Source organism: Artemia sp. Qi Xiang Cuo, chromosome 10 (genome assembly GCF_049724085.1).
Source record: "Artemia sp. Qi Xiang Cuo chromosome 10, ASM4972408v1, whole genome shotgun sequence".
NCBI lineage: Eukaryota > Metazoa > Arthropoda > Branchiopoda > Anostraca > Artemiidae > Artemia > Artemia sp. Qi Xiang Cuo.
This window is the reverse complement of record NC_142803.1, coordinates 38419316-38446136: the sequence shown is the minus strand read 5'-3', so window position 1 is coordinate 38446136 and position 26821 is coordinate 38419316. Positions and strand designations below refer to the sequence as shown.

The 26821-nt window shown below is 36.2% G+C and overlaps 1 protein-coding gene across 2 annotated transcripts in view; it reads left to right on the top strand.

The window, feature by feature from the left end:
- The window catches only part of LOC148947729 (uncharacterized), a 44733-nt gene extending 20557 nt beyond the window's left edge, over window positions 1–24176 (top strand). For both annotated transcript variants that reach the window (XM_089096230.1, XM_089096231.1), the window contains one exon: window positions 23433–24176. In XM_089096230.1, coding sequence (XP_088952356.1) covers window positions 23433–24053 — 621 coding nt within the window. In that variant the 3' untranslated portion in view covers window positions 24054–24176. The remainder of the gene's footprint in view (window positions 1–23432) is intronic.
- The last annotated feature ends 2645 nt before the right edge of the window (window positions 24177–26821 follow it).

The window sequence follows — 26821 nt, the reverse complement described above, 5'->3', positions numbered from 1 at the left end:
ATTTTGTAGATAGTCTTGTGCACTTTTAGTCTGAACACCAGTGACTTTGGAAAAAGTGGTTGGGGAACTTCAACTCCCCGCCTCTCCAATATTTTCTTAAACACCGTTCAGAACATCAACCATTTTGAACGTAAACACGTTGTGTAACGTCCGCTACCCTTTTGTATACTGGCTGTTGGTGGTGGTGGTGGTAATGGTGAAGTTGACTTGATACGTCTTCGCTTTTGTCTAGCTATCAGTGGTATGCTAGTATTTTCAAAAATTGATTTAAAATCTTCTTCTTCTTCTTCAAGTCCATATTTATTTTAATGGTGTCAATGTTGTTGATTATGATGATGATGATGATGCATGTTCATTTAATTTTTTTAGAATTTGTCTATTGCTAATAAGACTTTTGGGGAAGTTTAATGTATTTAAAAAGTTGTATAGATGAGTGTCAAATGATAATAGTCCTTTACGATTTCTAACCATGTCATACATCAAATCAAGTAGATTATATCTCTTGCCCTGAATTACAATCCCTTCCCCATTGCTCTCAACTTGAATATGATCTTGACCACTTTCCAGGAGATTGGACTGGGAGTCGTTTAAATTGTTCAAGATATTAGTGGGGGAATATATTTCCAAATTTCAAAAAAATTTAATACAAATACTCCTTCTTTAATTATGTTCCAGCAGAATCCTGAGGAGATGATTCTTTTTGGTGATCAATACCAGCAGCAGCAGCAGCAGTGGCTTTCACGTGATAGGGTTTATGTTTGTCCACTCGGCGAAGTGCATCTTGAAGTAAAAGCAGTTTTTTAACTTTCTTAATGTAATCATCGTAAAGCAATTTACTCCGATTGTTCTAAAAGTGTTCCACGGGTGAGAGAGCGAGTTTTATTGGAGTCAATTTATAGGGTTTTGTCATTCTCACGAGAGAAAAATATTTACAAGTCCTGCAATTATTGGCAGTAAAAGTGTAAAAAAGCTACCGCCCGCCTGAAGAAGTCTTTTCTTTTTAAAATTCTTTCCTTTCTTTTTAGAGGCCAATGTACGTACAATGGAACGATGTTGCTTTGCCTGTTGCTTAACTACTTCTGGCAGTTGAACATTACCCTCGGTCAGATTTAAACAAAGTTCAGATATTAGATTAATGAAATCATTGCCAATACCATATTTGAGTATGGCTTTCCTAAGCGGGGGTTTTGAACTGCTTAGAACTGAAAATAGATGTCTATTTTATTGGAGTTGTTTCAGTGTCATGATAGGAACTAATAGGTCTTTTTAGTGTTCACGGGGAGATATACTGTAATTTCATTGTCAAAAATATCTGTTAGTACACGCAGATCCTCGGGTGTATTTTGATTAAGATCCAATAGGATGTATCCATCGGGTTTCTTAGTTACCTAATTGTATGCTGACAACAGAAAGTTGGGGGAGCCTGGATAGATTTTTTTATTGAAAAGTATTAGCGAGCTAGAATCACGAACAAATTTGTAGATGATATAGTAGGTGCATTTCAATGCAAGTGTTCGCATACATTTGCTCTGATGAAACAGATTGTGTAGAACCAGAGTAACGGAAATCTGTTCATGATGAGAGCGAACAGTGAACAGTTGTAGCGTTTCCTGGGACTATTGTTCAATAGATTCAGCAAGATCATCAATGATCAACCACTAGTTTTGTTCAATAATGCTGAAAACATCAAGTCCCTGTATGAATTGTATCTGCACCAATCCTGTCGTGGCAATTCGTTTATTTTATCATGTGATTCCTGCCAAATACTGTTACAATAGTAGATTTTTTTCGGTTTTTCCAGAAACGTTTTATTTCAATTTTTAAATATTTTAATTAATAGTGTTGTTTTGCCCAACATTGACGGTCCACACAGAAACGATCTGAATGGTGTTTTAAATTGATACATGTTCCCTTTAACAGTTCACCTAGAAAACTAACTGTAGACTATGGCTGTCTAATGACTAAATAATTTCCCTATTACTACTCCTTTCAATAATAATAAAAATGAGAACAAGAAGACGAATAAAGAACCATATTTTCTTTTATTATACATAAAAAAGTAACAATACTTTTAAAAAATACTACATTGAAAAAGGCACATTAAACATGAAAAAAATACACTTTTTTAATTTATTTATAATAAAAAATACAACATTTACATAAGCACTAGAAAAAAAAACGCTTTAATAAATGCACTTTTTTTTTGTTTATTTATAGAAAAAATACAACATTTATTGGAATATAGCACTTAAAATAATAATATCACTTTTATTTACAACACTTTAAATTTTGGGATCCCCCCTCCCCCCGGGGGGCGGCCGCTGCGGCGGCCGGGGGTAGGCCGGGAAGCGCCGGGCGCCGGGAAGCGGGGGCCCGCTGCGGCGGGCCCGGGCTGGGGCTGGCATTAAATAGTGGAAATTGATCTGCCTTACACACACACACACATTGAAAATTGTTTGTGATAAAGAAAAAAATAATTTAAAAAACACCCAATTACCCAAAAAAAAACCTCCCACCCAATTTATACTTTTTTTTTAAATGAATTTAAGTTAATTTTTCTAGACTAAGCTATTTTCTTTAATCTATAACATAAAAACGGGCTGAAATTAAATAATTAACGTCTGGTAGTAACTTAAAACCAAACTTAAGTACATATAATTTGTCCAATATGGCCGACCTGGTCCTTTTCTCGGCTATAAGTGTGTACTTTTTATATTGTAAAGAGCGAATTGCCATGACTTTCGCTCTTGGCACTAGACTACGTTTCACACAGTTTCTATACACATTCATGTCAAAATTATTTTTTAAAAAGTGTGTAGCCCCATTGCAAACTTGTTTGATATCCTTGTTGTGCGTTTCCACACAGTATACCTTCGGACCAGGAAACACACCACTGGATATCAGATCGCTACCCGTTTCAGATTTTAGCATTAACAATTGATTTGGGGCCTGGCGTTTCACTATCTCTGGGTAGAGGGATTCGTTCCAATTAGTATATTCCTTTCGTGAGCTAATGTACTCGCCATTTTCCAAATCATTCAATAGATTTTCAGTTTTGACTTAACAGGAGTGAATCAGTGTCCCCGTAATACACTTGAATTTGTCCCTCAATCGGCCACATTACCTTGCATACATTATAATAAAATTACAACATGAGTTTCTTGGATATTTCAGTTATTGCACTTCCGCCTGCAATATTTTTATTTAATACAATGTTTCTTTTCTTGCGATGTAGGATCACCATATTAGAGTCTATGACTGAGAATGATGTGAAGTTTGGATCCGCAATGATTCTAGCACAATCTTTAGGGTTGGTTACAATGTCACATCGACTTCTGTGTCGTATGCTCTCGCATATTTTACCGAAAGCTGAGTTCAAAATGAGTTTATAGACTTCTTTTTCAACTTTCGTTTTAGCTTGTGAACGCTTACTGACAAAGGTGTCAATAAACGTTTTCATGTAAGGCTTTTGATTAAATTGGAAGGCTCTATGAATCTTTTTGACCTTGAAACCATTGGACACCATCATTTTCAATAGCACGTGAGGAACAACGATATTATGTTTCGGGTTGAGGTCGATAATTAGTTTTTGGTTTGAAGCTACCCAGTGCATACTTCCGTTCTCTACTAATGATAAATTGTAGGGGCTCAGAGAGTCCCTACCCACCGGTTTATATATGCACGTAAAAACAAAGTCTTTTACCGAGTCATGGATTTCCATTGGTGTTTCACCGTCAATTTCAAAAACCCATCCCTGTGCCCCATTCTCCTCAACACTGGCAATGTCGGGGAAATTCGAAGCAGACGGATTGTCAAGCCAATTATAATTGCCAAATGGTAAACAGTCGTGAGACAGTGTCGATGGGTAACAATGATTCATATCCAAAAAAACTGCGTTCGTCTTGGCTTCGGTGGATTGCTTCGTCAGGGTTGCTTTCATGGTACAGTCTCTGGTGCAGTCACCCCTAACCCTCATTTGTCGCACTCAAATCCTTTTCTGGTCCGCAAAAGTAATCTGGCCTATTTTATCTTTTCTAATTTTAAGTATCAGGTTTATCACCAAATGGGGAGCGGAAAAATAATAACCTAAATCCAACCCAAATTCCCCATAGATTTTATCTGTATGTTTGCACACAATGTCCAGAAGAGTGAGTACGTCACTGGCCAAGTATAGTTTACAATAATCCCACCTTTTTTACATCCGCCCTTTGCCCAAACCCTCTTAGCAAATTCGTAGTCGCTAGTGGTGCACTCACTCTCAGTAAGAGAATTGTAAAAAGTTTCAATGGGTGGTAATGACAACTCAACTAGCCTCGAGCCACAGTTGTAATAATCATATGGATATATACCCTTACAAGTTAATAAATCATACATTTCATCATCGGGGTAGTGCTGTTTGAGGAGGGGGAAGCTATCAAATGTGTCCTTTGCCTTTATCTGGATCAATTGAATTGGGGAATTTTGGAAGAAACTGACAGAGTATACGAGATGAAATTTATTCATGTATTTGTGACCCTTGTCAACTCATTCCCGCAAGCTTAATAGCACCGGCAGTATCTCCAATGAGGTGAGCTTAATTTTATATAAAAAAGGATATCTTACCCATACATTATCCACAATTTCATTCATTACACTGTAAGTCAATGCCGGTAGAACAAACTTTAAGTCTTACTTTAACCTGTGTATAAAAAGAGGTATGAAATATTGTTTTCTAACGTTTAAATTGAATGACCGGTGTACTACCCCTCTAAAGTTACTCCCTCCCGATGTAATTTCCTGCCACAAATGATCATGGTCGATCACCTTCCTCCCCATCATCAAATTCTCCCTTGCAAACCCAACACATTTTACTATTTTTAATGGCCACTATGTCATCTGGTGATAGGAGCATGGGATAGTTTGTATAACGAAGGTGCGAAATTGCATTGTTCGCTGTTATGATAAGACCGACAAATGATAAGCACGAGCAGCCTTCACCGTCATTCAATATCTCAACTACACCCAACACTTGCATGGTTTTATTTGAATCTCGTTGCATTTGAGTGTTAGAGACCCCTATTTCTTCATTTTATTTTAACAAAATTTGAATTTGACGGATAGCACACATCTGTCAGTTTAGCTTCACAGTTCAAACTGAGCTTATTGCTCTGTAGGAGCGTGTTTTGAAATTTTTTAAAACGTAAGATGACTCTATCTCCGCTTACCGTCTCCACAGCCTGGTATCCATGACGTTTACAGTGTTTCATGTGATGCTTTTACTTTAAATCAGTCCAAAATCTTGAAAGACATGTTGGACAGTAATAACAAACACCATTCCGCTTTTTACCCTCACTTAGGACCCTACTAATATCCGTAATTGGATTGAAATGACCAATTGAATCGGTGGGGTGTATAAAAGCCACACCCAATGTTCTACTGATTCAATTGAAGGAGCTCGCACTAGAAATAATACACCCTTCTTATCGGAACGCTGACCCTCTTCAAATTCTGTTTCATACTGTAACACCGTGACACCAATCTTTAAATGTGCATTAGCCCGCTAAAAAATATCTATTTCTTTTAGTGTCACGGGATTTTGACCATTTAAACAATAAAATTTACTTTTGGGAACGTTGAACCCTGCCAACCCTTAACTGTCATTTGATCCAACTTCTACATAGATGCATTACCACGGAAGGGCCTGTATGTTACACTCAAAAATACAGACTTGATACACAGCAACCTTGTATCGAAATAGATTCGTTGTACCCTCCTACACCTCTCTAAATCTGAATTATATTTTAATTCAATCTTTCCCGCTCCCCCTCTTACAATAAAATCCTTTTTAAACCTACATATATTAACATTTAAACTTTCAATAAATAAAACCACAGATCCACTACCCCCCTCGTTATAATTTTCCTACTTACTTTGAATACTATTAGCCCAATTTAGAAAACCTTCCCCATAATTTGATAAAGGCGGGTGAATTGCCAACATCTCTGTGTGCAAGTATTTCGAATACATCTCACCCGCATTTTCATTTAGAAAAAATATTTTTAGTGCTATTGATGCATTTAAACTGACCCCCATTCGCCACCACTCCCTCTGTTGTTCAAGGATGGCTCAAATCTTATCATTATATGAATGTATAATGATCGAGGGATCTGTTATTATAGATTCCGACACTAGAGCCTTTAACGGATCACCGGATTTGGTGCTGTAGACCAGTGTTTGGTAAAAAACAGAGTTGGACAGAAAAAAATCTGGAAGCAGGGGTACTGGTAGTGTTTTCGTTGTTGTTGTTGTTGTTATATCTTAACTACCACTAGATATACTGTTAAGTGGTATAGTACAGGTCGATAATGAATTTTCAATAACACCACCACTCCCAGCCAGCGAAATCATAACTGTTGTATATAGCGCTAGGCCCCCTAGTGCAAATTCCCAGATGTTTTAAGAAGATGGGTTGAAACAGAATGTAGTGTCGTGTGATGGAATTCTATTATGAGTACCCGGTTCAGATGCACTAGTAACATCTCCTAAATGCTCACGCATGAAACTATCTGCCCACCCCGGATCCTCAAGCATTTCAATATCACAGGCTAAGTCGTCTAGGCTAGCCATTTCCCTAAAAACCTCATAAAGGAAACTCCTTTGCCATTCAATATTTTGTTGAACTAATTTAGCTTCATCACTGAACACTATTGGTGGTGGAAGATTTGGTTCTGCAAATTCAGTTGTTTCATCACTCAATGCTTGTAGTGGTGCTATACCATTAATTTGTAGAAAAAAGGTTTTATTTCTTATGTAAAATAAACATTATTTTTATAAAGTTAATAAACTATGTCAATTTTTCATAGTCATAGTCCCACCGCCTGAACAATTAAAAGAAGAAGAAAAAAAAGTTACATTGTCATATGTCTTTCATAATGACAACTGAACATGTTACAAATAAATATTGTTTTAGTCAGAAAAATTAAGCTTTATTCTTAGAGGATAAGTTAGAAAAAAAGAATCATATATAAAACTAATGATTTTATTCCAAATATTTTCAGAATAAAAACGCAAGATAGGGTTCTAATTCTAGTGCTTGGCCCTCTCGAATATAACTTTCAATAAAATCTAACCATCGTTCAGCCGACGCAATGTGTTCTATGAAACCTTGCTCTTCAGATTTGGTTAATGGACATGAATCCCTTACATTGGTTGCTGGTGTCGGTGTTACTATTTCGAGAATCTGAATTTTTCGACGTCCTTTGGCAACGGATTTGTTTGAAGTGCTGGACTTAGTTAACCTGGACTAAATAAATCATTGTAAGAGAGAAGAACTTTTTTTTCTCCTTCCATATCATCAATTAAAGTGCAATTAAAATGCTGAATGGTCCTTTTTAGAGCCCCCGGGGAGGACCTTTGGGAATCGGGAGCTTTTTTTGGGGTAGGAGGATCGAAGCTTTCGAGTTGGGGTATTGGACTTCACAACAATGTTCAAATAGAACTTGTGTATTATAACGACCCTAGAGTTTCAGCCTCAAATTCTTTTCGAAAACATCTTTTAAAATGTCCCTAACTGTTTCGTCGAAATAATTGCTTGAAATGACCAAAAACAGTTTCACCCAAACAATGTTTTTTTATATCACTGCAATGACATATTTGGAAATTATTAAAAAACCCTTTTTCTTGTGTTAATATGTTATCAAAGATAAATATCCTGTTATTTGAAACCCCGTTTTGCAACGAAGGATTAAAAATTAAATTTATACCCCTCGGATTAAAAATTCAAGCGTACTGATGGGACATTTGATAAGAGCCGGATACGCGCAAAAGCTTAGTGCAAAAACATATCCCAGTTTAAGAATGGTTGTTCAATTGTCAACTGTGAAATAGTGAATTGTTTTTTATATAGTTAGTTTGTTTAAAGAAATAATGGATTATTGCATTAGAAAACATCTTGCTTGAAAGAGAAGTTACAGGTGAGGTTCTATAGAAATGTATGATAAGCTATTTGCTACTTCAGTGTTATAAGCATTCTTTTATGTGCTGCTAATTTGTTAAATAATAGAAAATGAAATAGGATTATTATAGAATAGTTTAGAAACAAATTTAAGTTTTACTCATCAAAAGTTATGCGCTTGAGAAAATTTTCTTTATTTTTGAAAATACGGAAAGAAAAAAAAATTATATATATACTTACAAATTCTGACTGGGCTTCTACACCTGAAGTCCCTGGCAAAGCATGAATGGGGTCAACCTCACGATCTTGAGTAGACTGGGATGTGGCATTATGAGAGGCAGCCCACTCTCTTTTTAATTTCCCTCCAGGTTGTGTAGAGGGGTGCGCAGAGCTAACAGTGGCATTAGAGGCTCCTGGCACTAAAAATTCTGTGGTCATTGGCTGGTTCAGAGCATGTATAATTGAACCAGTCTATATGATAATGGATAATCTTGCAGTTTACATCAATGCGGCTTCGTTTCATCTTGCTCTCTTTTCGGAGGGAAGATAATTGCATGAATGCTCTTTCTTAAAAAGAAGGCAAAATTTTGCATGAAAAAAACAATCCACTTTTTCCATTTTGTTCTATAAATGCTTAAGAGGTCAAATTTTGCCCTCCTCTTGCTTGAAGGCAAAAAGTTTATTGCTCTTTAAGGTGCGATGTGGATAATGGCTTAAAGGTGCTCCTATTATTAATTTCTATACCTTCCTTCTTCTTACTGCTAAATATTACCGAAAATTTTATTTTCTTCATCGGTTTATTTTTGTAGAGGCTTGTTTTAAAACCCTTTATTATACTTGAGTGGTTTTTTCTTGTGAGGTCTTTTTAACCCAATGAAATGGGTGTTACCTCAGAAAACCCGTCTGGTAATGCATGTACCGTTCGTAGTAATAGGTGACTGACCCTGGTAAGTCATATTACGCAATCACTCGTAGAATCCATAGGTGACTGCCCCCTGGTAAATCATATTACGCAATCACTCGTCGTGGTACTAGATAGCTTACTACTGTCGCCCACCAACCGAAACCAAACCACGAGAAAAGCTGCGCACAAGGCAAACACCACCCACAACAAAAATTTCCAACGCGGCCCAGAGGTGTCCAACCCATCTTAGGAAAAAATATTATAAAAGCTGTCTGATAGTGACTCATAAAAAATAATTTGTCTTATTGAAACGATAGTTCCGAGCATGCTGATTCCATTTATTTCGGGAAATACGGTCGCTGAAGTGCTCTTTATAATTTAGTTAACAAAAAAAGAAGTTTTTTCTAGTGAAAGTGTGAAGTAAAATTTAAATTTATAGCGAACAAAATTACCACTTCTATACCTTTTGCAATATATGTCTATGAATTAGTGAAAATATAATATCTGCTGATAGTTCCCTATACCTTTATTGAAAACTAGTGCTTTACTGAAAACACAAAACAGTTTTAAATATTTGTACAGTAGAAACATAAAGAAGTTTCATTCGTCCTTTAAAGATGAAAATTAAGCATTTGTAATGTTTTTTTTAGTCTGAAATACCTTAATTTGTTTTAACTTTGGCGAAACTAGCACAATTCAATATGACCATTTTCGGTTTTGAAACAAATTATCCATTATTATAATGCAAAGAAAAATTATTAAAGTGAAGCTGATTATTTTGTAGTTGGCCAGACTACAAATTGTAGAGGACAGGGTTAAGAAATTCGAGTGATAATTGTAAATGCTCCCTACTGTAGGCAACACCAATAATTTTCTAATGTTTGTAATATCGTTTATTAGTTCTGGATCTCCACTAACTCTAAGGTGTATTTCTGCAGTGTAATCTTGAGACAAATGAGTATCTTATTAATTGGCCTGTTATAATAGCGTCAATTAATGAAACGTAGGAGGGGTGGGGGGCAAAATTCTTTTCAAAATTTAATATAGGGCAGCGGGGCACTTTGCTGCTTTTGCTAATTTTTTTTTTCAATGAAAATACAGGAAAAAAGGCATTATAAGAACCTAGAGAGGAGGGCAAATACCCTTCCTCTTGACCGTAAACTCTAGTTTTTTTTTGTAAGAAAATTATGGAAAATACAATTCTCTGATTCAAATGTGAAACTTAAGTCTATTTTTGGATCGAAAAATAAAACTATTTCCGTAAAATCTGAGCTAATAAGGGGTTTTGACCGTAAACTCTAGTTTCTTGTATGAAAATTATGGAAAATTCAATTCTCTAGTTCAAACGTGAAACGTAAGTCCAGTTTTGGATACTTATAATGATGATGACTGATGGTTCTAATTAAATATTTTTTTCATAAAAACAACCTATTTTTTTAAAAACTTTGAAATTATTCAACTTTATTTATTTTTTTTTTTGTACGTATATTAAAATGAAAAAATTTCTTACGACTCTCACAATTGTACTCTATGATTGGTCAGAGACACGATGTGGCTTTCCCACTGATATTCTATGTCCGGTTATCGACACTACCTAGTCTATTGCATGTATTAAATCAGTATTTTTTACGCAGTGGAACGATAAACACATAAGTCACATGTTAGAAAAAAGTGAAGATGGAGCATTTGAATAAAGTGTGTTCACATAACAAGGTTATTGTAGCATTGAATGCCGACAAGGAGAAGTATTTGAACTATGAAACAAGTACAAGTGGTAGCACTATTGGAAATATATGCATGCATTGTCATGACAGTAAGGAATTATTAATTTATTAATCTAATATCTGAACTTTGTTTAAATTTAACTGAGGTAAATTTACAGTTGCCAGAAGGTGTTGGACAACAGACAAAGCAAAATCTCTCCTCTGTACGTGCCTTGACTTGAAAAAACAAAGTAAGAGATTTTAAAAGAAAACGTCTCTCTTAAGTGGGTGGTAGCTTTTTTACACTTTTACTGCCAATAATTGCTGGACTTGTAAACAGTTTTCTCTAGATGGCTAAAGCCTACAAATTGACTCAAATAGAACCTGTCCTTTCACCAATTGAACGCTTTGAGGACAATCTAAGCAAATTCATTAATTATGAAAATATTGCCGATGATAGAAATCTAGTTTTACTTCAAGATGCACTTCGTCGTGTGGACAAACATAGACCGTAACGTGAGAGACCCGCCGTCAATGTCATTGATACCCACCCCCCAAAAGGAAGAATCTTCTCAAGATTCTGCATTAACAACAACAGCACAATCAAAGGAGGAGGACTTGAATTCTATAGTGATAACTGTTGGAAATACTTCACCTCAGAACTATCGGGATCAGAGTAAAAGAGTATTAACATAACTCTTATTAGAAAGTGGTTATGGTCATCAATTTCAAGTCGATAAAACAGGGAAACGAGTTATATTTAAGGAAAAAAGTTAAAATCTACCCGATTTAATTTGTAATATGGTTAAAAATCGTAAAGGCCTTTTATCATTTGACAATGATATATACAGCTTTTTAAATACATAAAACTTTCCCAAAAGTCTTATTGGAAATAAGCAAATTCTAAATAAATTAAAGGAAGATAGTAGAGGTGTCAGCCCTGTAACATCAACACCGTCAGCAGCAACACCATTTAAAAAAGAAGAAGAAAATTTTAAATCAATCTTGGAAAATACTAGCACTCCTAGTAGCAGCAGCAGCAATGATTTGATAACACCTACGACGATGATGATGGCTAGAAAAAGGCGAAGACGTATTGATATCAACTTACCGTCTCAAACACCGCCCTCCAGTGCACAAAAGGGTAGCAGGCATTACACTGTATTTATGCGTTCAATATGGTTGAAGTTTTAAAACACGTCTACGAAAATATTGGTGAAGCGGGAAGTCTAAGCTCCCCTACAGCACTTTATAAAGTCTTCAGTGTTGGTGTCAACAGCACTTTGAAAAATGCAAAAGAGTATCTAGAAAATGAACCGAGTTACTCTCTACATCGAAATCACAGGATTCGTGGCAAACAATATTGACAAACTAAAGCGTTTTTCCCACTGCATATAATGCAAACAGATCTTTTAACTCGAAATGAGATTCAGAGACGACAGAATACACCCTAAAAGTATATTCTAGTGGCAATCAGTGTCTTTAGTTGCTATTCTTGTGCTATTCCATTGGGATCAAAGAAAGGTGTTGAACCTGCTCAGGCTTTAGAAAGTATTCTTGAACAAGATAACAATAAAAAAGTTCACAGTGATCTTAGTAGCGAATTTGTTAATCTATATGTGCAAAAGGTTATATTGAAATATAGTAAAAAGCTCTATCATAGTTACAGTCCAATAAAGGCTGCCTTGGCTGAACGATTGATAAGAACGATTCGTCTATTAATTTCGAAATATTGTACATTGAAAAATACTGCTGCTTTTATTCATGATTTAGATAAAATCATGCAAATATATAACCAACGACCTCATCGATTTCTGCCCAATATTAGCCTTCAGGAAGTTCATTGCAGTGAAAATACATTTGACAGTTTTCTTAAACAATATTCCAGTGACAAAAATTGTGAAGAAAAAAATTCATTGTTTGTGATAGTGTTCGAATTAATAGAGCCAGCAATATTTTTGAAAATAGGGAATTATTTATGGTCCATTGAACTTTTTAATGTGTCAAAAATCCTAGACACCGAAAACCCACGACATATCGTCTGCGAGACACCAAAGATGTTTCTCGGCAGTTTTTATGATTATGAACTATAAAAAGTTAGAAACAGTAGTGAAATTTATCAAATTAAAAAGATATTAAAGAGCCGTACTCGCAGGGACAAGAGACAGTTGCTTGTTTGATGGCTAGGATACAACTCTGATTTTGATTCTCGGATTGCAGTTGAAAACATTAACAATGCCCAATTATTTCTATGTGCAATTCAAGTCCAATGTATCTAATCCACTATGCAGTGATTTGAATAAAACAAGTGATTTATGGACAAAACTCTCTTCCACTATCAAATTCAACGGCGCTAATGAAGTGGCTCTTGTCGACTGTATTCTCAAAAATACCTATGAAAAGATATCCTGAGAAACGATCGCAAATATGATATAAAAGTTAGACCCTATGATTGGCCGCGCACCCGTTAGCGAACAACATAAAATTCAAGAGATGAATTGGTTGGATTATCCATGTGTTGAATGACCATACGAGGAACTCAGTTGTATGAATGATTTATGTCGTCCTATCAATAAAAGAATTTTCGCTCGTAAAAAAGGAGCCTTTCATTTCAACTATTCAAAGGAAGAGGGCAAGGTCTACATTAGTTCACCCATTGCCAGTGAAAAGGTTATTCTCAATGATAATCTAAAAGATGTTCTTGGCTTTAAACTTAATATAATCAATGGTAAAAGTGTTTGAAACACTTATGTCAGTTTTGCTGACTACCCGCCTGCCTTCTCCTCGGACACTTGTATATTTCTATATGCTTCATTTGTTGAAAGATTCAGACTTGGTAATAGCAATGTTCACCCTTCTACGAGTTCTTGGACAAAAACCAATCAATATCATATTCATCATTACAATATGAAGCATCTTCACTATATCCCCGTAAACACTTCCTATTTGGAACTCTACCAGTTAACACTCACAACTGCATTAGGTGATCCTATAGCAATATCAAAAGGTTTGGCTGTGGTTACATTCCATTTTTGACCCATCGTTGTCGGTGTTCCAAAACAAGATGTATAATAGAAAAGTGGTATTCATTTGTCCTGATATAGACTGCTATGTTAATACTCTTGGACCAAGACAACTGGGCAATGGAATGGACTATTAAAAAGGTCGTTCATCAATATCTGGCTATGGTCTTGATTGTTGGTTTGCTAAGCTGTTTCGCTCTGCACTATCTCTGGCTAAAAATATATTGTACCGGCTGCTACAGATTTTGCATTCTCTACACTATACGATTGGAGCTTTGGCAATGATTTAAAAAAGGGCTTCGGACAATCTTAGGTTTAGTGCGCAAAGCCTTGGTGAGCAATTGAAATCTCGACAAAATAGAAAAGGTTTAAAAAGGTTGAGAAACAGTACACCACTCATCAGTCTACTCAGCTCAGAAACTAAAGATATCACTCCTGTCAAAGAAAAGAAGGAAAAAAACAAAAAGTACAATAAGCAGAAGAAGAAGAAGACCCAGGAAGAGAATCTTTAGATCTACAGCAACACACAACAGCAACATTTTATGAAATTTAAAAATGAATTTCTTGTGAATTATTGTCTCGACTTATTAGTAGTTGTACCGAACCCATCGTGCTCAAAATCCTCCTCAGGGCCAAACTGTGGTGTTTTCTTTTATGGATGGTGAAGTTTTCCCCACAGTAGAGTACAGACGGTCTTGTATAATATTACTATCTTTTCCTGTTTAGCTTAAAGCTTATTCCAATAGGCAATGCAAAGAACTCCCCCTAAAAAAAGTCCCTCCGGATCCCACCCTAAATACTAATGAAATTGATCCATTTTTGCCCCATCTTGGCTGGTCAAGCTCTCTATCACAAAGCTCACATGAAAACTCAAATTCTAAGAATAAGACAATGATCAGTGTTAGAGCTGATAATGGATTTCAAGAGGTCCTTTCTAGGAGCTCCAAAAAAAAGAAAAAAACGTCCCTAATCAAAAGTATTTCCCCTCCCCCTGTCCAAGTTTCTCCTTCCAAAAACTTAGGCATTTACCTCAAAATTACTCCTAATACCCCCTTTGAAATGACAAAGATTACTACAATAAGGGTTGCAATTTTCAAAATGTTAAAATTAATGTTTTCTCTTAACATTCACCGTGATGGATCTTTCCTAATAGCTCTCCATGATCAGAAATCAGCAGATATACTACTTAATCTAAAATTTCTTCTGAATACCCCAATTAATTTATCTAAACGGAACCCAAAACAATCCCCAACAAAAATAGTAGTATATAATGTTCCCCTAGAAATACCAATTCAGGAGTTAAAAGAAGAGCTCTCAGATAGGGCTGGTAACGCAATCCCTGTAGAAGATGTCACTCAACTGGGTAAACCCAACTCTAATGGCCTAAAAACAAGTGGATCTTTCTTTTTTACACTTAAGGAAAAATTAATATCCCAGAAAATTTATTCCTAGTTGGGCAAATCGAACCGCACAAGAAATCGAAGCCAAAACCTATCCAGTGTCAGAAGGGTCTGAAACTGGGACACACAACAAATAAATGCAATGAAATTCTCCTTGCCTGTAGTAATTGTAAAGGGTCCTATCCTAAAGAGTTGACAACTTGCAACAACACTCAGCCTACATGTATCAATTGTAAAGGCCCACATGAATCCACCAATAAATCACAATATCCTTCATATAAGAAACAAGTACTAACGGTCTACATAGCAAGAGAGAAGGCAAGATCATACCATTTTGCAGCAATGGAGTCAAATGCTTCACAATCACACAAAATAAAACCCACATTGAAACTAAATAGAACTCTAAATTCAAACGCCTCCAATACATGAAGTACTCCTTACAAAAAACCATCCATCAAACCCCCTAGCTCAAATTTCTATCAAAAAGAATCACCAAGCCAACAAGCCTCCTTGCCTAGTGAGATGAGGTTGGCCTGGCACCCCCTCCCAACAAGAAACAAACCAGAAACACTGCCAGAAATTAATCCCTTAACTGACAAACTGGATGCACAACCAAACATGCAACCCCCAAATATATGCTTATTCACTCTAAACTGCAATGGCATGTCAGGCCATGAATATACAACAACAACAGAAAACAAAAATCATTGCTGAATTGGCAAAAATCTACATCCCTAATCATATGCTCATTCAAGCAAAAAAAGATCTTGTTTTACTATTAACAAAGGTGAAAATTGATACACAGTCATATGAAAAATAAATCAACAACACGACACATATCAATACTCCAGTGGAACGTAAGATCACTTACAGAAAATAAGTTAAATGAATTAATATCTTTTATGAATAATAATTCCATCAATATTGCTTGCCTCCAGGAAACTCATTTAACCCAAAATCAACAAATTAAATCTCTGGGATACACTATCCTTAGAAAGGATAGATCATCAGAGAAAAAAGGAGGTGGAGTAGCTTTAATAGTTAAAAATAATATAAAATTCTGTGGCATCAACTTTCCAGATTTTGTAAATGATGTCGATGAAATTGGTATCAGTGTTTCGCTGAATAATACAAAAACTTATATATTAAGCTTTTATAACCCTAATGGCCAAACTACAGATGCCATGGATTTCTTCAGCTATATAAATAATTCTAATATGTTGAATAATACCATTATTTGTGGAGACTTTAATACCCAAAGCCTTTTGTGGGGGATTAAACCAGCAAATAAAGCTGGTAAGTTCATTGAGCGTATGATTTCAAATAATAATGAATTAGCTGTTGCTACCCCTCCAAACCTGAATAAATATTTCAACCCCAAAAGTGGCAGTTTCTCTACAATTGACCTAAAAATTGTGTCATTAAATATTTTGAACAAAATTTATATAAATCAAATTGATACACTATGTGCTGACCACTTTGCCATACTTTGCTCCCTAAACGAACCTGCTGAAATCCTATCACATACCTCCAAATATATCAACACTAAAGCAAATTGGCCTATGTTCTAAAATAATCTAAATGATGAAATTACAAGTTTTACCCGAAATTCATGCATTTCAAACGCAACAGTTGACACACAAGCTGAAGTTTTGGCATCTTTACTAATAAATACAGCTAATCATGCTTTCCCCAGGACCACACTCAGGAAAACCTTCCCTAAACATATTCCCAAAGTATGGTGGACAAATGAGTGCCAACATAAATGGAAAGCAATAAAGGCATTCTTAAAAAACCATCACCTACTATATATTTTAAAAAATTACAAGTAGAATCTAATCTGAAAAGGACGATAATAAATGCTAAATATAACTACTGGAATAATTTTGAAAATAATCTCTGCAGAGAAACACATGAGCCAATTATACATAAATTCATAAGCCACATCTATGGGAAAAAGACTTCCCCCAAGCCACTCCTGTATGAGCTTATACATATTAATATCCATTATGACAATGGTAAGGAAAAATCTAAGCTATTTGTCACTCTTTTTGTTAATAGACTAGCATCAAAGAATTGTATCAAACTGTCCTCAATTCCCGTGAACCCAAAACACCAACCTGACCCAAGAGCTGAGCATATAACAAGCCCATTTTTAGCCCATGAAATGAATAATGCAATACATAATGTTAGGACCAAGACTAGCAGTAGCTATGACAATATACACCCTACATGGATAAAAAATCTCACCCCTTCATAACAACAGGATCTTCTAAATTGTTATAATCATGCTTGGGCTTCGTCTATGTTCCCCAATATTTGGAAATGTTTGTCCCTCCTACCAATCCTAAAGAAAAATAAACCCAAAAATAACCCTGAGTCTTATAGGCCCATAATGATTACTCCTGTGATGGGGAAAATAATGGAGAAAATTATCTATTACTGACTCCTCTGGTTTGTTGAAAAAAATAATATGATCCCTCACAATCAAGCTGGATTCAGGAAACACCATTCCTCAACAGATGCTTTCATATTGTTAATAAATGCAATAAATGAATCATTCTCAAAAAATAATGTCCTAGTTGAAGCTTTTCTAGATTTTGAAGGGGCATATGACAATCTGAACCACAAAATCCTTTTAATTAAACTTGCAAACCTTGGACTACCCCCCAAGATAGTATCTTTTATAAAATCTTTCATAGAATTGCGAAGTTTCATTGTTTGTGTAGATTCAGCCTCTTCACTCCAAAAGACAATAACCAAAGGCCTTCCTCAGGGAGGAGTCCTCAGCTGCCTCCTCTTTGCCCTATATCTCTGGGATACTAACCTCCCCCACACGAATCTACAATATGCTGATGATCTGGTACTATGGTCACAAATCCCGTTTTTTAGAGATTCGGTTGCTATTGAGCCGGTTCGCTCCTTACCTACAACTCGTTACCACGAACTGTTTGATAATGTAATTAAAAAAAAAAATTATCTCTTGACCAGTGAAGTTCTTGTTTGGTACTTGTATTTGTAAAATTTCTGAATTTTGAAGATCAGCATTGATGACTAAAAGAGTTTTTTATTGAAGCATGTTGGCTAAATCGTAAAAAAAACCTGTTTAAAAACAGAGAATACAATGCATTGTTTTAATGATAAACTCTTTTCAAGAGGATCGGAAAATTTTCAAAATTTAAAATTAAAATATTTCCAGGATTTGGAAAAGTTCAGAAGAATTTTTCTTCCCCAGTTGATTCCGTGATCTCCCATTGCCTTTCCTGTGCTCCTTAAGACAAAGTCCATCAAAATAATCCATATAAAGGCGGACAGCACACAACCCAGCTTAACTCCTGATTTAATACAAAACCAGCTGCCAACCTCATTTCCTACCTTAACCACAACAGTGTTATTCTCGTACATAACACTAATCACTTTAATGTATTTGTCGGGTATACCATTCAAGGATAAAAACCTTTACTAAAGCTCTTGTATCAACGGAATCGAATGCTTGCTCGTAATCTACAATACTGAAGACCAAAGGTGTTTGAAAACTCGGGCATTTTTCAATAATTAGCCTAAGAGTGAAAATTTGGTCGACACATCCTCTTCTTTTTCTAAAACCGCACTGTTCTTCTCTTAAAACTTTGTCTACGGCATCTCTCAGTTTCAGAAGTATCATATTACTAAGTAATTCACTACCTACAGAGACGAGACTAATGCCTCAATAATTACCACACTCAATTTTATCACCTTTCTTATAAAGTGGATTAATTATGGTTTTACTAAAATCGTTGGGTGGTTCTAACGACTGGAAAAGGGTACAGAAAATCTGCAACTGTAAGTGCCGCCATGGCTTCTGACTCAGATAGTGATGTTTAATCTCTTGTTTTTAATCTTTTCGGATGTTTAGCTTTTGTAGTATAGACGAGTTGGAACCTCAGATATCACAAAGTTTATAAATCCAGTTCCAGTCTTACAAATAAAAGATGATTTAAGGTGATTTAAAAAATAGTGAAAGACATGGCCTCTATTGTACCATTTGTGGGGATATATCAGACTCGACCTTACAAGGTGAGTGGAGTATCTTTTAATTGCATTTTGGAGAAAAATATTGTTTCAGCATTAAAATCTCCAGTACGTGTTAGACCACCATAACCCCCAGTCATTTCTTTAGTAAGTCTCAATTTAAAAATAATTTTTTCCGGTATTGTTTGTAGGCGGTAGCTTATATTAGGGAGGCCTACGGGAACAATCCTCCCCTCTATCGAGATCTTCATAAAAGGGAAAAGGGGATTTTTATGCAAACTATTAAATGAAAAATCAGGTCTCAGCAACTCCTTTTCCGCAATATGTAAGAATACAAGGTTAAAATGCAATTTTAGCCCCTGATGTGTATTAAAATCGTCATTTGGGATCAATTTCAAGCGGTGCTATAAATGGTTGTAAAAGGCCGAAACTACTTTTGTTTTCCTGTAGTAAAATGTTTCTGTAATAATATATGTTACTCCGAACAACGTTGTGCAGGCAGGAGTAATTTACTGTATTAGAAGAGAAAGAAAAACAAAGAAATGAAGATATGAAGTGAATAAAACTGCTTTTTACAGAATTTTCATAGATAGTACTTTACATCACAGACGATCCGCGTGTTACGCGAAGCGTAACACGCGGAAAAAAATTTTGGATATGGAACAATTTTTTTTGTCTTTGATACATTTTTCATGCAATTTGTGGTACATTTTGTTTTGAGGTGTTGGTAACACTGGAGAGGAGCAACATTGTAAAAGCTTCATACAATAATCGAACGGGGGAAAAACATTCCCCATTATAATATCAAGTTTTCTTTGAGAAAATATCTTCCGTTGAAGAGATAACTCGAAAACATCGTCATCTAGAATCAAACGTTTTTCCATAATCCCAGAATTCGACTTAATTCTCTCTTTCTCAAATTCATTCAATTTTCAATCCTAACACTCACTGCTGACTCTAGACTAACCACGATTCGTTCTACTTCAAGAATATTCGATAACATGCTTTAAATAAAAATCTCACAAAAAGAAAGCATTTTTTATTTCGAAACAATTTTATTGTGTGTGTGAGCACAATTACAACAATAATATATTACACATATACAATTACCAATATAACTTATTGTCCTCAATATACTTCACTATTGCATTTAAAGCACTTTGAAGTCTATGTATATGTACTATATCAACTTTCGCAGCGAAGCATAATTGGTCCTCCAATTTAGATTTACCGAAAGATAACACGTATCTTGCATACACTTCTTCCCACTGGAGACAAAGTCGAGATCCTCTCGTGGTTTCTACCACAACGTTTGGTGCTCTTGTATCATTGCTGCTGCTGCTACCAGCTCCACTATCGACTTCTAATAGTGTAAACATTCCGCTCATTATTGCAAATATATATTTTGCCAAATAAATAAACGAGTATAGTCAAACTGTTTTCACTCCTTGAATTCTATTCTCACATTAATATCAAGTATACTGACAAATGTGGTTGCTAAGACCTCTTGGGGCTATTGCGCAAATCCAATGCTAGTAATTCGCAGAAGTCTGGTCTGATGTAACACCCGGTAGTATTCAATGGGCTTGTTGCTGTGACGTCACTTATCCTCGGAGTCGGACCCCTTCTCCTACTCGCCCGGCTCGGCAAAGTAGACCCCGACACAGCAGCAGTTATTGGCCGCCACGCCGTTGGTGGCTGATGCATCAATGGAGAAAGACTCTTACAGCTAGCCAGATAAAGCGATAGTTTTCTATAATCCTAGAAACATCGGGAAACATAATTAGTTGGTTTATTTGCACAAGTTTTATTGATATATATTTGATAGGCTGTGAGGAAATAATTTTTGTTCGTTTTAAGTTTCAACTTCGCTCTCTACTTCCCTCGGAAAAACTTTGGTTTTTTTTAAATTAATCTTTGCTCGTTTTTTATTCAAATTTAATGTAGAAACAAAGCTGCCATGATCTTTTTTATTTATACGGAATAATTTCTGTTCGCTTTGAGTTTTAATGTCACTCCTTAGTTTCAGTTGAAAACTTATTTTTAGTATAATTTCTAATCATCACCGATCTAGGGACATAAGATACCTCTAGAAAATAGTGTAGACAACCGTGACAGTTATGAAAAACTTTCACATAAAGTTCATTATCGATACTTCACAAAACAATACATATTTTTCAGGAACGTTTGTTTTTCAATGAACAAAAAGCTCAGGCTACATACTCACTTTTGACTCCCAAACCAATATTCCTGTTTTTTGTACTTGACTTTGTAGCTTCAGTAAAGCACTAGTTTCTATAATCCTAGAAACATAGGGAAACACAATTAGTTGATTTATTTGTACTAGCTTTATTGATATATATTAGATAGGCTGTGAGGAAATAATTTTTGTCCGTTTTAAGTTTCAACTTCGCTCTACTTCCCTCGGAAAAACTTTGTTTTTTGAAATTAATCTTTGCTTATTTTTGATTCAAATTTGATGTAGAAACAACGCTTCCATGATCGATTTTATCTATACGGAATAATTTCTGTTCGCTTTAAATTTTAATGTCACTCCTTAGTTTCAATTGAAAACTGAACGGTACTGAACTGATTTTAATGTTAGCTGGAAGCCATGTTGTTCTTCTTGCAGGTGCTTATTGTAGGTGTGTGGATGTGATAAAGGCCTATCTGTGAGAATAGTTTCAAAATATAGAAAGGAGATGGATTCCCCTCTAGTTATCGAATTCTGATGCGCCTCCTTTCATAAAAAGCTTGGTGAATGCATTTTTATTTTCTTTGGGAACGACCTCTAATTACCAGATCATACAGTTCGTGGTAACGAAGTGTAAGTAAGGAGCGATGCGGCTCAATAGTAACCAAAGCTTTAAGGAACAGAGTCTTGATAACAATAGGTAATCAAAAGAATCGAATTTTGATGCTTATTCAAAATATGTAAAATTCATCAAATTTAATGCTACCCATCAAAAGTTACGAGCCTGAGAAAATTTGCCTTATTTTTGAAAAAGGGGGAAAACGCCCCCAAAACATCAAGTGATCTGAATGAAAATTACTCCATCAGATTCTGCATACCAGAGAACCCTACTCTAGAGATTTCAAACTCCGAAGTACAAAAATGTGGAATTTTGCATTTTTTACCAGAAGAAAGATCACGCATACGTGTTTATTTTTTTTCCCCAGGAGTGAGCATATCGAACCAGTGAATCAGTGATCGTAGAAGATTGGGAGAGGGCTCATTTGATCGGAAAGCAAAAGTTGTAGTGCCCTTTTGAAGTGGCCTAAAATATTGGAGGGCAGCTAGCCCACACCCCCCACAGTCCCTGGGGGAAGGGCTGCAAATTATGAACTTTGCCCATTATTTACATATAGTATTGATTATTGGGAAGTATACAGACGTTTTCAGGAGGGATTTTCCTGTCGGGGGGGGGGGGGGCTACGTGGGAGGATCTTTCCATGGATGAAATTTTCATGGGGGATGGAAATTTTCCGTGGAAGGGGATCCGGATTTCCCAGAATTATTTAAAAATCGATCAGGAATTAAATTTAAAACACAAGTTTTTTCAACTGAAAGTAAGGTGCAAAATTAAAACTTAAAACAAACAGAAACTATTGCGTATATGAGGAGGATCACCCCCTCCTCAACACCTCACTCTTTGCGCTAAAGTTTAGATTTTTTCCCAATTCTTTAAGAACGACTCCTGAAACACAAGGCTCTTTTAATTAGAACAATAAGAAGCTTTTTGAAAGTACTGAAAAAAATCTTATCGTGAAGAGGGAGCTGTTGAGGAGGAGGCAACCCCCCTTATATTCATAATAATTTCTGTTCGTTTTAAGTCCTTACTTTCAGTTGAAAAACTGTGTTTTTTTAACTTAATACGCACAAAGGATGGAATCCACACAGTTATGTCGGAACCAGGTAAGGTTTTGATCGTTCATGCTGATGTCCTGTCACCTCCTGGGACTCTACAATCTTTCAATTTGCTATCTGACTTCCTCAGTTTCTCGGTTGCCGCCTATTCCCCTAATCAATCGCCGCCTAGTCAATCCTCCTCTCTCTACGTTAAAATGTAGCTTTTATTTCTCTCAATGATTCAAGAATGAATCCTCTTGCGCAAAAGCAAAGTAATAAGAAAATTGATCTTTTTTTATCACGCTGCTTCAAGAATAAAAGGGCTTAATTTTAGCTTTTCCTCGCCAAAGGGCTCACTCATTAATAATTTTCAGTTCTAATGTTTTGTAAGTCGATCGGCAGATAAAATGAATATAGTTTTAAACTTGATACTTTTTTCTCTCTTTAAAATGCTTTCAAGAAAGGACTGATCAAACTTTAGCGTAAAGCTTAAATGCTGCTATTTTCTATCGTTTGAATTAACTTGTTTTTGTTTATACAGTTTACTATTCAATGGATAACAAATACCTTACTATCACATAGTTTTTAAAATAATAATTTCCTTTCAGGGTGGATTAGGAATAAGTATTGACGAGAGAAATGATATTGACGAATACAGCGATGAAGCAGATTCGCTTCTTGCTGGTAGTCAAGAAGCCATTGATGGTGCTGATGCAGAAGATAATGTGATTATGACACATTCCTCAATGAAAAGAAAGAAGGAGATTGCATCTATTAAAGAAAGTCCTTATAATAGACGTGCAAAAAACGAACATTGCAGTATGGAAGAGAGATATGCTACTTTACGTACAGGTGTTCGCGAAAATAGAGATGACCTAGAATCCTATGGGGTATACATTGTGAATACACTTCGATCGATGGATAAGATCACTCGTGCCTATGTTAAGAAAGAAATCGGAGAAATCATTTTCAAAGCCGAAACAGGGAGTTATGGATCCCATTTGTTGATGCCGCTGTCTCTCGATTATTCGAGGCCAAATTCACGTGGTAGTGTTAGCAGTGCAGTTGCACCAATGCCGTATGTCCAGTCTTCCTCATCTACTCAGTCATCAGCGAATAGAAAGGATATAGTAGACGGTTGTCACAAATCCCAGTTTGGCACGAACGGTAATCATTCATTTGATGTCCTAAAAAATGAAAAGGATAATTACTCCTCTTCTTATATGTAACAGAATAATAGTGCAAATTAGTCGAAAAGTGTGTATAAAAGTATTTATCGTGATTTTGCAACTGCATATAATTTTGGGAAACCTATTTGTTGTATTAGTGTTTGGCATTAATAAATCAAACCCTGATAAATTAGAATCAAGAGAGGAGTTGTGCTAGAAGTTGTTGAAAAGGTAAAACAATAGAACCCAGCTGAGGAAAAAGGTCTAACACAAGGTGACGTTTTTTTTTTACGTTTGAAACATTATTGTAAATCTAAATATAAAATAGAGTCTTTGAGACATTGACCAATCAGTCAACCTCACTCTATCATACGCAGCGCAATAGCTCTGCTTAAGTAAAGAACGATGTCGGCACAATATATTCTTTATTTTTTGCTCTTAGACCAGGGCACTTCGTATCGAAGGATTTATCATAGAAACTTCAAAAAGGGCTCATTCGATTGGAAATTGAAAGGGTTAGTGCCATTTTTGGTAGTTGAAAATGATTGGAGGGCAACTAACCCCACACCCACACCCACCATTTCCCCAAAAACATACAATCAAAATGTTAAGATAGCCATTTTGTTCAAAGTAGTGGAAGGTCCAACATTATGTCTTTGAGGATGACAACCCCCATCAGCCCTCAGGGCAAGGGTTTTAAGTTATGCCCTGGGGGTCAGTGGCGCCAATTCACGAAAATGTAGGGGGGGGCAAGGATTTTTTTTCGATTTTTTTTAAAATTAAGATGCAAAAAAAGAACAACATTTAGCAAACACACCTAAAACAGGGGGTAGCGGCGAGGTCGCTGCTTGGCAAAATCGACGACTAATCTATCCAAATCCAGTTTCTTGGCCTCCTCTTTTTCAACGGCCATTATCATGAGAGCACTGAGTATGTCGTTTCTCATCGTCGATTGCAGATAGTCTTTCACACGCCCTAATGCCAAGAAGAATCGTTCATTACTGGCAGTGGTCAAAGGCAAAGTAGCAACTAGCTTCATCAGTTTTAGAACTGAAGAATAAGCAAATGGGAGGTCGTATGAGATTTTGATAGCTCGGAGAAGATCTATTTTTGAAATATCACTTTTGATAGACGCAGCTGTGCAATAGAAAGCTGGGATTCTATGGCATGGTCGTCGACACCGAGAATCTCTTAATAATGACACATAACTCTTTCCACTTTCAAAAGTTCGAGAAAATTGGAGCTTGAGGGGTCGAAGGCAGATAAAGCATCGAGCAGAGGCATATTCTGCATGAAACGTTGGTCCATCTCACTCGTGAAACAATTTATTACCTCAAAGTACAGAAGTTTACCGCAGTCTGATTCAACTGGCTGACTGATATTGTGTTTACCGGTTGTTGAGTTTGAAAGAAAGGCTTTGAGACGAATGGAAATGGCTTGACTTCTCTTGTTTCCAGCACTGGTTTTAGATTGTGGAGATTTTGATTCCTGGATATTGTTTAAGGCTAAGAATTCAGATATGTTTTTGCTTAAGTTGTTCCATTCGTTATCATTTCTCAGCTTTTAGAGTGTCTCATATGTCCCAGAAATCAGTGCAAGTGCCTTATAAATCAACAAACTTCCGGATTGAAGTTGCTCTGATAAACAATTTACAATGACTAATACTTTTTCCATTATTTGTAAAGTTGAAACAAAAGAGGCAGAGTTGCTTTTGTCCAGTAGTCCTTTTGCTTCACGCGCTGCCTCGCCGTTGGAACTATCAGAGACTGCGGCTAGCACAGCAACAATACAATCAAATCTGGCCTTCACCTTCGAAATAGAGCGGACTGTGTAAAACCAGCGAGCCTGGACAGTCCTCTCTAGCTCCAAGAATGTTTGCCTGCTAATACGTTGGGATTCCACAAATATCTCGTGAAGAGTATTGCTGCATGATATAAATGCGTAACAGAGAAACCACAGAGAAAAAACAAAACCTCTGTGACACCACAGAGAAAAATTCAGAAAGTTCGCTGATATTTTTTAGGCAGTCAGTCAAAACCAAGTTTAATCTGTGGGCGTGACAGTGTACATAAACTGCATGAGGCACCTTCTCCCTAAACTTTGCTTGAACTCCGTTAAATTCCACACTCATAACGGATGCGCCATCATAACACAGCATCGAATCTACACCAAGCTTTTCTATAGTTTCACAAATTGAGGTGGATAAGCTCTCGGCGTCTAATTTGTGCATGTGATAGCAGCCGATTGGTCGCTCCACTACTTTTCCATTTGATATGTACCTGAGTAGGATCGCTAATTGTTCTTTTCTAGAAACGTCTTTTGTCTCGTCGACAAGAATAGCAAAGTAATTAGCTGATTTTACTTCTGAAATAATATCTTGGAGCAAGGCATTTCCTATCAGTGTACCTGCGTCATTTTGGTACTGATGGCTGCAATAGTAACCATATCGGCGCTGTAACTTGGCCTTCAGCTTTTCGTCGCCCTTAGACATTTCCTCCATCAATTCAACCAAATTACCCCGGTTTGCAGATGTTTCTGATTCGTCATGACCCCTCAAAGCAAGACCCTGGCGGCCAAGAAAGCAAATAGCGCTAAAAATGTACTTCACATGATCTCTATTTTCCTGAACCTCTTGAGATCTGGATTGAATTAAGGCATTCGCTATAGATTTCGAGGTATCAGTACTCATTGTCTTAAATTCCGTCCATGCTGACATACAATGTCTGTGTCTTTCAGAACCATCATGTTGCTTTGATAGAGCAGAACTGTCTTTCCACTTGCAGAATCCGAACTCAATGAAAGCCCCTTTTCCGGCAGTTTCTCCAGCC